At 42.5% G+C, this 13636-nt stretch overlaps 2 protein-coding genes and 1 pseudogene across 2 annotated transcripts; 1 reads left to right on the top strand and 2 right to left on the bottom strand.

Moving 5' to 3' along the window:
* The first annotated feature begins 4588 nt into the window (after nucleotides 1-4588).
* LOC106363643 lies at nucleotides 4589-6085 on the top strand (annotated as a pseudogene).
* Nucleotides 6086-6757: 672 nt separating this feature from the next.
* On the bottom strand, nucleotides 6758-8425 carry LOC106368401 (E3 ubiquitin-protein ligase RNF170). The gene is made up of 5 exons (XM_013808357.3): nucleotides 8239-8425; nucleotides 7742-7941; nucleotides 7414-7515; nucleotides 7215-7266; nucleotides 6758-7128 (listed from the first exon to the last, which is right to left on the bottom strand). The coding sequence occupies exons 1-5, from the start codon at nucleotides 8327-8329 to the stop codon at nucleotides 7010-7012; spliced, it is 564 nt and encodes a 187-aa protein (XP_013663811.1). The 5' UTR covers nucleotides 8330-8425; the 3' UTR covers nucleotides 6758-7009.
* A 439-nt stretch (nucleotides 8426-8864) lies between these two features.
* Nucleotides 8865-10271, bottom strand: LOC106368400. Its single transcript, XM_048762715.1, has 3 exons — nucleotides 9775-10271; nucleotides 9528-9673; nucleotides 8865-9097 (listed from the first exon to the last, which is right to left on the bottom strand). The coding sequence occupies exons 1-3, from the start codon at nucleotides 10070-10072 to the stop codon at nucleotides 9065-9067; spliced, it is 477 nt and encodes a 158-aa protein (XP_048618672.1). The 5' UTR covers nucleotides 10073-10271; the 3' UTR covers nucleotides 8865-9064.
* Nucleotides 10272-13636: the final 3365 nt, after the last annotated feature.

Here is a 13636-nt window from a genome sequence, read left to right as displayed (position 1 = left end):
TTTTTTATAAAAGGCTCGTTCATCCGGTAGGAACCATAACTCATTGTCATGTCACGATTTACCTTATACCCTTCTTTCTTGCTCCTGTTACGGCTTGTTGCCGCTCAAAGCACCGATACTGAAGGAGGAGCAGTGTAATAGCCCGATCCCCCGGCGTCCGACCGGGGTTATCGAAGGGGCATTATGGACACGTGTCTACTCATTTAGACAATCCTACGTGTCCCGTTACTGGTCCCGAGAGACGAGCGCATAACCTTCTTTGAAATACCGTCACACCCACATCCATATACTTCTACTTACAGTCCTGCGCACAGGGAAAAATGAAAATGGAGGGGTGAGTAACAAGTTACTCAGTGAAGTGGTTCTAGCCCAGCCTGCCCGCATGACACTCTATACTACTCTATGCGGGAACTAGGACTGACTAGCCACTACAATCAGTTAATGCATTTTATCATTTCCTAACGTCATCTATGATTTTCCACATTCACTTCCATTCATTTCTAACAACCTAGTGATCAATCAATACAATGATCTCACTCATTGCCACACACGTCAAACCCTAGACTTAACCGACTCATCATACCAGTCCGACTCGATCCTATGACACCTTTAACTCCCTGTTACCCGACCATGAGCTAAAAACCCTACAATGCACATCCTTTTCATCTTTTCGTCCTTTTCAACAGTGGGTAGCCCCAACTAAGCTTCTACCCCATATTCTTGTGGATTGGCCACATCTCCTATGGGTGCTTCCATATTCTTGTGGATTGGCCACATCTCCTATGGATACCTAGCGTGGACTACTACCCCACATACTTTCCTTAGACCCTCTATATGCTTTCCCACCCATGCTTAACCTTAACATCATTCTCTCATACTTTTACTTATCCTTTCACTTCCTTATCATTTTCACTTATCCCTTCCCATTCTCATTTACCTTCCTTTTTCATTCATACTTGTACTTGGGACTCAATTCACTAGACGCCACCCGCTCTCGGTGTCACACACAATACACATCGCATTCAAGTTCTACTTCAATAACTTTTATAATCATTACTCATCTATCGTCCTAGCATTTATTTCTCTCTAGCATCCTAACTTCAATCACAACAACACATGGGACAACACATCCAAACATACAAGAATCAACTACCAATCAATCATCACCACAACAATTCAATTAAGTTCATCGAGTCCCGTTTATCAGTATGAGGGTTCTTATGCATCATGATCCATTCATCTATCATCCTAGCAATACCATGTCCTATCAACCTAACTCCCAATCAGGGTCTAATCAAACCTAACTCCAACATATAGGAGTATACAGAATCATGAAAGAAGGTTGGGTTCGAGACACTCCACCTTAGTCTAGATCTGGATCTGGATCTGTAAACAAGGATTTAAGAAGTTTGAGATCTGGTCACCACCACCACTTCACGGCGCCGGCGAGAGGGAGAGAGAGAGAGAGCGTGCGACGGCGAGGAGAGAGAGAGGGTGTCGGCGAGGAGAGAGAGAGAGCGACGCGCGGGAGAGAGAGAGAAGAGAGAGAGGCGGCGCAGGATAGAAGGGGAGAGAGCTCGACGGCTAGGGTTTTCGGCCTCTGGTAATTCTCTGCAGAGCTTCGCTTCAGATTTGTGATGAGGCAAAAAGGGAGGCTGCATCTCTTTTTATAGGAAAGGGGAAGGGAAACCCTAGGTTTTTGCCAAATGGGCCGTAGAGAAGCCCATATTCTTTGGGAAATTTTACGGGCCAGGAACCGGGCCGTTACAATCCTCCCCCATTAATCGGAATTCGTCCCCGAATTCCAAAGCCCACATCTTTCAGACCAATCGTTCTTTAACGAAATGAATTCACACATTCACACAACAATCAAGGGAGGCATACAAAGCGTGATAACTCTACTGGAATCTTTAAAACCAACGAATGAATGTCATAAATAAAAGGAGTAGGCCTACAATAGTTTGTAAGAGAAAAACTCAGCACATCTGCACAAAACACAGAATGCCGTAACGAAGGGAAAGAACACCAACTCCAATAACCAATAAATGAAATAAAAACCAATAGCGAAACACGTGTCCTACTCCTACGATTCGTCCCTAGGATATCGTCTAGCCACATTGACATGGCGAGGGGCAGCGGGTCTCGGATCCAAGGTCTTCATCGCCCTCTGCGACGCGATCATACTCGGCCTCCGCCTCACTTTCCGCCAGCCACTCCTCCGCGTGCAGTGCTTGGTTGGCCATCCTTCTCACCAGTGCAAATTCCAGAGGCTCCAGAACTCCAACGAGCCCTTCACGAATATCTCCACGTAGTCCAGCCCTAAACAGATGACACCACTCCTCGGCTGGCTTCGGTTGACACCTCTTGGCCGTATCCAAGAACTCCTCCAGGTAATCTCTCACCTTGCGTGGCTTCTGAACCATCTGGACCAGTACGTCACAGTCACATGTCACTGTAGGAGGTTTTCGCGGACGCCCCCGCTTTCCCTTAGCGAGTTCCCCGACCGGCACCTCATAGCCATCGACGTCCCTACCCGGGTTTCCTCCTTCCATGCTCGAGAGAGCGGCCACATCGGCTGCAATCTTCTCTTCTGCCTCCATGGCGAAGCCTGCCATCCGCCTCACTAGCGCGAACTCCAGGGGCTCCAAAACACCCCTCAACTGCGCCTGGAGTTCCTTACGAAGCCCGTTCTTATACCATACGCACCACGTCTCTGCATTCTTCGGTTTGCACAGCTTGGCTTGGTTGATGAAGTCCTCGGTGTATCCAGCGACTGATCGGTCCTCCTGAGCATTCTTGATCAGCACTCCACACTGGCACTTCCCGGTGAACACCCTTGGGGGTCCCCCTGCTGCACTTGGCGGCTTGCATGGACCGCCACGCTTCCTCGGGGGCCCCTCTTCGGTTGCAAGCTGGAACCTCGCATCGCCCTGCAGTAGACGTTCCTCCATAGCCATCCTCTGGAAATGTGGCATCAACACCTTATGCCTCACAGTCTGCTCGTGCGGGTACCTGAATGGAAACTCCCTGTACTGCTCTTCAGGATCCGGAAACATGGGTAGCACCAAGTTACCCTCCATGTCATAGTGACGCCTTTGGGCATACTCCCTGGTGTTCCTCCGTCCGTAGTGCATACGCGGCATCCTCCACTCGTAATGGTCAAGCGAAAACATCCTGCAATAAAATTTCAATCAGAACCATAATAGAAGTATGGATATAGTGGGATTTTCAAATAATCTTTCACAATCCGAAAACACTTAGTAATAACGAAATAATAATATTTTTTTTTTTTTTTATTCCGAAAACGATTTTTTTTTTTTTTTTGAAAACGTCGGAAATGCCGATCCCTTAGGACAGAACTAAGGGATCTTAACCCGCTCTGATACCAATTGTAACAGCCCGATCCCCCGGCGTCCGACCGGGGTTATCGAAGGGGCGTTATGGACACGTGTCTACTCATTTAGACAACCCTACGTGTCCCGTTACTGGTCCCGAGAGACGAGCGCATAACCTTCTTTGAAATACCGTCACACCCACATCCATATACTTCTACTTACAGTCCTGCGCACAGGGAAAAATGGAAATGGAGGGGTGAGTAACAAGTTACTCAGTGAAGTGGTTCTAGCCCAGCCTGCCCGCATGACACTCTATACTACTCTATGCGGGAACTAGGACTGACTAGCCACTACAATCAGTTAATGCATTTTATCATTTCCTAACGTCATCTATGATTTTCCACATTCACTTCCATTCATTTCTAACAACCTAGTGATCAATCAATACAATGATCTCACTCATTGCCACACACGTCAAACCCTAGACTTAACCGACTCATCATACCAGTCCGACTCGATCCTATGAAACCTTTAACTCCCTGTTACCCGACCATGAGCTAAAAACCCTACAATGCACATCCTTTTCATCTTTTCGTCCTTTTCAACAGTGGGTAGCCCCAACTAGGCTTCTACCCCATATTCTTGTGGATTGGCCACATCTCCTATGGGTGCTTCCATATTCTTGTGGATTGGTCACATCTCCTATGGATACCTAGCGTGGACTACTACCCCACATACTTTCCTTAGACCCTCTATATGCTTTCCCACCCATGCTTAACCTTAACATCATTCTCTCATACTTTTACTTATCCTTTCACTTCCTTATCATTTTCACTTATCCCTTCCCATTCTCATTTACCTTCCTTTTTCATTCATACTTGTACTTGGGACTCAATTCACTAGACGCCACCCGCTCTCGGTGTCACACACAATACACATCGCATTCAAGTTCTACTTCAATAACTTTTATAATCATTACTCATCTATCGTCCTAGCATTTATTTCTCTCTAGCATCCTAACTTCAATCACAACAACACATGAGACAACACATCCAAACATACAAGAATCAACTACCAATCAATCATCACCACAACAATTCAATTAAGTTCATCGAGTCCCGTTTATCAGTATGAGGGTTCTTATGCATCATGATCCATTCATCTATCATCCTAGCAATACCATGTCCTATCAACCTAACTCCCAATCAGGGTCTAATCAAACCTAACTCCAACATATAGGAGTATACAGAATCATGAAAGAAGGTTGGGTTTGAGACACTCCACCTTAGTCTAGATCTGGATCTGTAAACAAGGATTTAAGAAGGTTGAGATCTGGTCACCACCACCACTTCACGGCGCCGGCGAGAGGGAGAGAGAAAGAGAGCGTGCGACGGCGAGGAGAGAGAGAGGGTGTCGGCGAGGAGAGAGAGAGAGAGCGACGCGCGGGAGAGAAAGAAGAGAGAGAGGCGGCGCAGGATAAAAGGGGAGAGAGCTCGACGGCTAGGGTTTTCGGCCTCTGGTAATTCTCTGCAGAGCTTCGCTTCAAATTTGTGATGAGGCAAAAAGGGAGGCTGCATCTCTTTTTATAGGAAAGGGGAAGGGAAACCCTAGGTTTTTGCCAAATAGGCCGTAGAGAAGCCCATATTCTTTGGGAAATTTTACAGCCAGGAACCGGGCCGTTAGAAGCAAGGTTAAAACCAACCACGGCTATAATCATGATCGTATTCGTCAGCGTTTTCTTCTCACTTGGATGTGTCTCCGTCGTCTACATGCGAAAGTGTCTCACGCAAGCTCTAGGGATCGACGACGGATTAAGATCCGGCGACAGGGGAAACTGGCTTAGCGAGAGGCAGACGGCGTGTGGGCTCGACGCGTCTGTCATAGAAACGTTTCCAACGTTCCGTTACTCCACCGTGAAGACGTTGAGAATTGGCAAAGCAGCCTTAGAGTGTCCCGTTTGTCTTAACGGGTTTGAGGACGATGAAACGCTGCGGTTGATTCCTCATTGCTGCCACGTGTTCCATACTTGTTGCATAGATGCATGGCTACGTTCTCACGTCACGTGTCCTTTCTGCCGTGCCAATCTCGTTCCTGTACCGGGTGAGTCTGTTTTATTGAGATATCCGGTTTAGCTAGAGAATCCGGTCAGAACTCTCCCCGAACGTTGATTTCTGATAATAACCGGAGAAGGATTTTGGGTTCTCCGGACGAGCGGTTGATTGACTCAATGGCTTGGTCAGGTAACAAGAGCATGCCACGTAAGTCCATGTCTACTGGTTGGAAGTTAGCCGGATTGTTTAGCCGGTTGAGTTCTACCGGTCAAATGAGGGAAAATCTAGACCGGTTCACGCTAAGGTTACCGCAGGAGATACACGACCAGCTGGCGAACCAAGAGTCAAAAGGGCATATTGCGTTACCTCAAGTGAGGAGCTCGATACGAGGGTACAGAACCGGAAGCCTAGGGACTGAAAGAAACTATTTTTACTTTGAACGGTTTGATCAAGACGGTCGGTTACACCGAAGACCATTTTCTATAACTCCTCCGTACTGTACCGGGTCAATTCAGTCTCTGGATATCCACGGAGGTCAGGAGCCTGCTGGTCCACACAAAGGCTTGATTGAAGCAAATCAGCAATAAGGTCACCGTTTGATCCGTTAGTCACTGGAAAGAACAATGTCGGTGATGCGAGTCAGGTGTGAACAGGTTTAATAAAATAGGGTTTTGTTGAGAAATTTACGAAGAAAAATCTGTATATATTTTATTTTGTTACTCAAGAACTTCAGTACCCTTTTTTTTTTTTTTTTTTTTTTTTTTTTTTCCTGTGGCTATTTTATTAAAGGAACATTGGCCAACCGGGACAAAATCCAACCCGAAACAAAAGCTAAGGCCTAAACAAGGCCAAATTACAAAATTCAATAGACAGTCAGCCCAATAGAAAAAAACCGTCGAGAAAGGTAAAGGACAGACGCCCACCACGTGTACGATCGACACACGATTCAGGATACACGCGTCAAGACGGACCTACACCTCCTCCGGAAGCCATCGTCTTCAATCGATCCAAGAGAACTCCGATTTTCAAGCATGAACGAACAACCATCTTTGATGATAGAGATTAGCTTGAAGATGGAACGACCTAAACACAGGGAGAAGAAAGCTTCGGAGGATCAGATCGAGAGTCGATGGAACAGGGGAGAGCCGAGGCGACAATCAGACGGAACCAGGAGAACCCCGGTGATAAGCCGGCGAAGAAGATGAAACGAAACCACCCCTTCCCGGAGACAAAAGCCGGCGAAGACAGCGTTGAGAGAACCACCGCTTCCCAGAGTCAAAAGCCCGAACCATCGGGAATCAAAACCGGAAGAATCCGGTGATGAAAACCAAAAAACGGCCGGCGAAATCTCTTCTTCTGAAAGATTTGAAGGAGAGAAGAAGAAGAGAGTTCGAGAGATAAACTCTCTCTCTCTAGTTTGCTATATCCTTATAAATTACAGAATGTGAATTAACTTCAATACCTTCTACTCTGCTAAAATAAAAGAAATGCTTTTTTTTTTATCTAAGTTTTGTAACAGCAAAACCATGAACATAACAAAAAAGGGCCAAACTTTTGACCAAAAAAAAAAAAAAAGCCAAACAAGTTAAGCCATGTCACTTGATGTGAGAACTTGAGAGAGATTCATGAAGCAGAACCACCATGACGGGAATAGAGAACGGATCGATAGAGAGCAGCAACATGGAGAAGAAAAATCAGGGCTATGATTACATCATCCAGCAAGCCAATAATCCCAAAGAGTGCTGCAAGAAATGGATACAAAGTATTGGTAAGTCGACAGAAGAGAAGAATGTATTATTATAGTGAAGGGATGATATTGAGGAATCACCTTCAGGAATGATATCTATTGGGCTGATTATGTAAATCACACTGAGTATCAACTGCATCAGATCAAACGCAAGTTTTAGTCACATCATTTATTTTGTTCAGATGTTATCAAGTACTAAGTTGTGAACAGGTTCATAGCAGATATAAATTTCTCTAGGGTGTCCTTAGAAGTGTAGTAAAATGTGTGTGCTTTAACTAACCGCAATATAAACACGAGCTTTGATGACAAGTGGAAGCGTTCTTTGTGGATCCATGATTTCTCTTAATAGCATTCGGAGTAAGAAGGGAAGGTCTTGAATCCTCTGCACAAACAATAATTGAAGTTTCATGTGACAAAACAGAAAAAAGGCACAATCAAAACTTCTTTGCACCATAAACTCAAAAGCTAAGGCAATAGGTAATATATATTCGTTAAAATTCCAAAGCAAATACACTTACAAGGTACACTAATTATCCCCAAAACTGGGCTCTGTTCAGTTATAATCAGCCTAACATCGTAGTGATTATGGAGAAAGACGAAACGCATACCTGAGACAGACCAGTTGATTGTCCACCAAAGACTCGGTTGTAAGTTTGAACATCGCTAAGAACCTCTGAAACTGTAGGGTCATCTCTACCTCTCGATGTATCCTCAGAAGGAACAAGCAAAGTAATAGGACGACGGCACAAGGGACATTTGCATGGGCGTAATGTAGATCCATGCCTCCAAACAAGCATAATGCAGTTTCCTACAATAAATAAATAGTTTGGAAGATGATCATATCAATTGATAATCCCATAAGGCTTCTTCACTGAGAAACTATACAACTAACAATCACATAATTAGACTGAACTACGTGTCAACAACATATGGATGTTAGCTAAAACCTGAAGATTACTCGAAACTAGAGTTCACAATTCTAAACATGAACAATTCGAAGAACTCGATTTCCACTAAAATTGGCTGAGGATGATTCAGGAGAGATAACTTAATCGAGATGCTACGGACCTAAGGTTCGATAAAGTACAAGGATAAGAGATCGTACCGCAGAACCAGTGGGAGCAATTGGCTTGGCAAGGAGCACTGAAATTGCCATGGCATATCGAACAAACCTCGTTCTCCGGAGCCTGATTCATCTTCTTCCTCCTCTACTTCTTAGTCTACTCGTTCTTCTTCGATCGCTATATATATTCATTAGGTTTTTTTCGTAGCAGTTAAGTATTACAATAAAGGATATGTTTTATTATGGAAAAAGAAAAAAAGGATATGTTTTATTACACGTGTCGATTGATGAAGCTAGAGTGGATGGAGAGATCCAATCCGAGCCGTTTAAATTGTAAATTTTGCGTCATCAAGTTGGGGTGAAAGACTTTGATTGGTTTATACATTCTGTATAGCCCCTTCTTAAATCATGTCCAAAATACTGAATTTTACTTACTCTTTAGTCTTTACAATGTGTAATCAATATTGAAGATGAGATCACAAGTACGAGCATACAACTTGAGAAACAAGCTAAACTAAGGACCAAACTGTCAGAAAGATGGCGGATACAGATCATTAATTCATAAACCAGGGGATTGGTTTGGTCAAGGAGCACTGAGTAAAAGGAACGGTAGAGGCAAACAAATTAATCCGGAGGTATTATCGGTTTTAAGTTTCTTTCTTTTAAGATGTAAGAACTCAATAATTTATCCAAAAAGAAGTCGGAATGAGTAGATAAGTCAGTGTGTACAAAACGTCACTGAAAAGCAAAGGTTCAACATTGGTCATGTTATCTCCAAAGCCATGTCATGCAAGATCAACAACCAGTTTCATACAAAACAAAGTAACAAACTCTTGTATTAGAAACCCATCAATGTTTGGGTTTATCCTCACGCTTCTTCTTTCTCGTACTCTTCCGCAGCCTGGTAGGTGTCGTCAATCAATAAAATTGAAAAAAAAAAACAATCACTTAGTTGATTCTACTTTGTAAGAGTTTCATAGATTATAAACAATAACACGACTGGATTGGTCACTTAAGTGTACAAACTGAAATGACTAAAACTGTTTTCCATCTAATTTAAAACTAAGGTAAGGGGTCAAGTAAGGTACTCATAGTCGACACTACTATTAAGAGAACTTGTTTACTAGATCGTTGACACCATTTTTGCTTATTTGGTACCCTTTAGAGAATCTTAAAACAATCATATTTGATACCTCTAAACTTCATCACCATTTATTTAACTTCCAATATTGTTTTCCAAAAAATGCGAAGAAAGAAAATGATCCAAAAAACCTATGCAATAAGGATTCCCACACACAGTCAAGGGCGTAAAGCAGAAGAGACAAGCAAACCTGAGATACAAAATAAGAAGTCTCTATACTCTTGGGTGAAGTTGCAGACGATGAAGAATCAAAGAAACGAGAACAATCTGCGTATGCAGAGCCAATACCGATTCCAGCACCAAAAGCAGTCGACGCCCATCTTGTTACAGGACTCCCAGCATGAAAATTAATTATAGTGATTCGAATCGGAAACAAGTCAACACACTATTAGCCAAGAAGAATCTCATTTGTAAGAAGAGAGTGGAAAACACCGAACTGAAGAAGAGAAGACCGGCGAACGCGCCGCCGAGGGAGGAGCAGACCACGCGACGAGCAGTGAGATCGATACACGCGTCCCATTTACCGTTGACATCGGACTCGCCGTTACTCTTCTTTTCCATTTTTTTTTTCCGATTTGATTTCTTCTCCTTCCGAAATTTGCTTGTCAATTTTTCTTCCGATCCCAAAGAGGAGAGGGAGGGGGGGGGGGGGCTTGTTCGTGTGCAAAGCAAAGAAGATTGGGCCAGAGCAGGGGCCCCTTTCATGTTTCTAGTGTGCAATATATTGGGCCACATAGATTTTTGGATTTTACATATTTCAAAGTGGATTTCTCAACTGACATCAACAATAAAAGTGGAATTATTGAACATTTATCTTGGATTCTGGTGTAAATGTTTTTTTAGCTCAATATAACTTTTTTTCTTGCTTAAACACAATATAACTTAACATTAAAACAAAAGAAAATGCAAATTAATACAACTGATGTTAAGTGAACCGCTTGTATTCACCACCCTCTTCCTAACCATCCATGTTTCTACAAAAGTAAAATTTGTATTTACCAAAAACCTTTTTTTGAACATTGTTTTACCAAAAACTTGCATTCTAAGTAAATCATCTTAAAAATTGATTTGTCTTTTGAAAAAAAATAACATTAATATATAAAATTTATTTGTGTAAAACAATTTAAAAAACACCTAAATTTCTAAACGGAGATAGTATAACTTTATATATTCTTACCAAATGATTGATAGGCTTGATTAAGTTTGATCAATGTCCTCCTATAGATCAAGAAGATCAAAGCTAAAAGATTTACACAGCGTTGTATTTCGTTCTTGAGAGAAGTAAATGTGCGGCTCACTATAGGCCCAAGCCCAATACTAACCCACTTCACATTAAAAAATGAAAGTATTACATTTAGAGTCGCTTTGTGTCTTTTATATTACATGGTGAGACACTTTCAACTCCTCACACACATTTACGTTCACCCAATGCAACTTTCTCTTTTCCCAACCCATAAAAATTCGATTTTACCCTTCTTTTACTATGAACACTCAACCAATTAAATTGAAATCTAACTAATATCTACTTTACAAACAAAACACTTAGCTTTTCAACATTTTTTTTTATCTCTTTCTTTAGATTTTTTTTCTCTATAATTTAGGGCTGGGTTGCGGGTCAAACCCGCCCCGCTGACCCGCCAACCCGCGGGTTACAAAGTTTTTTTTTGTCAAAAAATCCGACGCGCACAACCCGCGAACAAATAAATTTGTACCCGCACCCGTCCCGCTTAATTTTACGGATAACCCACGGGACCCGCGGGTTATATTTTTATTTTAAAAAATATTTATTTAATTTAATTTTTGTAAAATATATTATAAATAATATATTTATAATTAAAATTTTAAATATTTTAAAATATTTTGATTATTATTTTTTAAAATTTCCATATTTTCTTTACAAAATATACATTTTTACAAAAAAAATATTTTATTTTTGGGCAAATCTCCAAAATAGCACCTTTCTAAGTTTATATCACAAAAATAGCACTCAAAAACTAAAATGACCAAAATAGCACCTTTCTAAATTTATCCTTTGAAAATTTTAATTTTTTTATTTTTCAAAATTTGAAATCTTATCCCCAAAACCTCATTTCTCAACTCTAAACCCTAAACCCTAAACTCTAAACCCTAAACCCTAAACTCTAAACCGTAAACCCTAAACCGTAAACCGTAAACCCTAAACTCTAAACCCTAAACCCTAAACTCTAAACCCTAAACCCTAAAATCTAAACCCTAAACCCTAAACTCTAAACCCTAAACCCTAAACTCTAAACCCTAAACCCTAAAATCTAAACCCTAAACCCTAAACTCTAAACCCTAAACCCTAAAATCTAAACCCTAAACCCTAAACTCTAAACCCTAAACGCTAAACCCTAAATCCTAAACCCCACCCTTTAACTCTAAACCCTAAGTTTGTGACTTTTGATAAAACATTAAGTGCTATTTTTGTGACTTTTGATCTTGAATGCTAGTTTGGGAACATAAACTTGATTTAGTGTTATTTTTGTCTTTTTCTCTTTTTTTTTTAAATGTAAAAAAAAAAATTGCGGGTTTGCGGGTATCCGCGTTTCAAAATCCACCAACCCGCACCCGCCCCGCATAAAATGCTCATAACCCGCATCCGCACCCGCAAATCGATTTTTCTAAATTGTTCGATCCGCATCCGCCCCGCGGCGGGTCAAACGGGCCGGGCCCCGCGGCGGGTCAAACGGGCCGGGCCCCGCGGCGGGTCAAACGGGCCGGGCCCCGCGGGTAAAAACTCATATTCCCAGGCCTACTATAATTGCAGAAGCTTAGTCTACGAAGAGGTTGATCCGGAGAAAGAAGAAGCATTGTCGCGAGTCTCAGTTCACCGTTGAAGCTCCTCTCCACCGTAATCAAAGCCCAAGACACCATGGCTGAGCTCGATTCCGACCACAATTCATGATCTCTTCTCGCCGGGATTGTTATCCTCTACATGACGTAGACCGCTGAGGTCCCCGTCGAGCAGCTCCAGAGTCGCCGTCTCTCCGTGTTCTCTCTGTCACAATCCATCGCGCGAGTCTCAGTTCGTTGTTTAAGCTCTTCTCCGTCGCAATCAAAGCCCAAGCCACCGTGAGAGCACTATCCAAGCTGTCTACCACGTCGCCGTTCTCAGATCCGGAACTTTCATGCTCCGTTGCGACTGTCTCGAACCAGAGAATCTAGGTTACGGGGATCGATCAAACTCTCTGACCCAACGTTTTCACAATTACACAAATAGTCCCTTGACTTTTGATTAATCGCGATTTTGCCCCAAATATTTTCTATATGCAGATTTCTTTTCGATTTGTCCCAAACTTTCAAAAAATGCATTTTAACCCTGTTATATGCAAAATTAGGAGATATCAATTGCAGATACAGAGACGTAAGAAATTGTACATGTAAGTTGATGAAAATACGGCCTGTTTCATTAAAACACTTTAAAAGAATTATTGAGAAGAGAAATGACCTTCCAAGAACAGTAGCAAGAGGGTTTAGGTAAGTATCAATCATCTTCTCCCTTCTTGGAAAAGTCCATTAAATTAGCTAGTGACAATAGTGGCATCCAATAAGCATAATCGTTTCCCTCTGCTCGTTGCTTCTGCTTCGTGTCGACGAGTAATCAGAATCCAAAGTCGTAGCCTTGGCATCCGCAACCTGGCGGCGAGACACGGCGGTGGAGATAGTCCGGCACAGAGGCTTCCATCTTCTGATAAGGTGGATGGTGGAGAGCGTAGGGAATGAGCATAGGTTCCTCACCGTTGACTCTCTCTTTGCCCGATTGTTTTTTTTTTTTTTTTTTTTTTGTTTTACCAGGTGGTGGGTTCGGGCCTTCGGCCTTAATCTCACCCCCTAGGCCCGGCGCCAGCCTGCGTCTGTACCTTCTTACGGGCCCTGGACACGCCTTCCCGCCCGATTGTTTTTTGCCGTGAAGCCATATTAGCACAACTGTTTCCGTCGTCGCCTCATGTCTCTGGCACTGATTTTTTCGATTCACCATTTTAATTGTTTCAAAATTTGAAAATATTAAACTGAAAAACAGCAACCAAACGCAAACATCACGTTAAGCTTTAGCTAGGGGTATCAAACTAAACAACCCCTAAAAAACTACCTTAGCAGTGGAAAGTGTCTTAATATGTAATAAAAACACAAAAAGTGACCATTTATGTTAATAACTCTTAAAAAATGCTGACGATGAACCGGAACTCAGCTTCTTTCTAAAACCGTTGACGGAGCCGTCGACTACAGAATCAAACCACCGTCAGATTTTCCTCCGGAGGCTGGAGTTCAGCCAGATTC

Source organism: Brassica napus, chromosome C7, assembly GCF_020379485.1.
Source record: "Brassica napus cultivar Da-Ae chromosome C7, Da-Ae, whole genome shotgun sequence".
Classification (NCBI taxonomy): Eukaryota; Viridiplantae; Streptophyta; class Magnoliopsida; order Brassicales; family Brassicaceae; genus Brassica; species Brassica napus.
The sequence above is the reverse complement of the archived record's forward strand: the minus strand, read 5'-3'. Positions and strand labels throughout refer to the sequence as shown.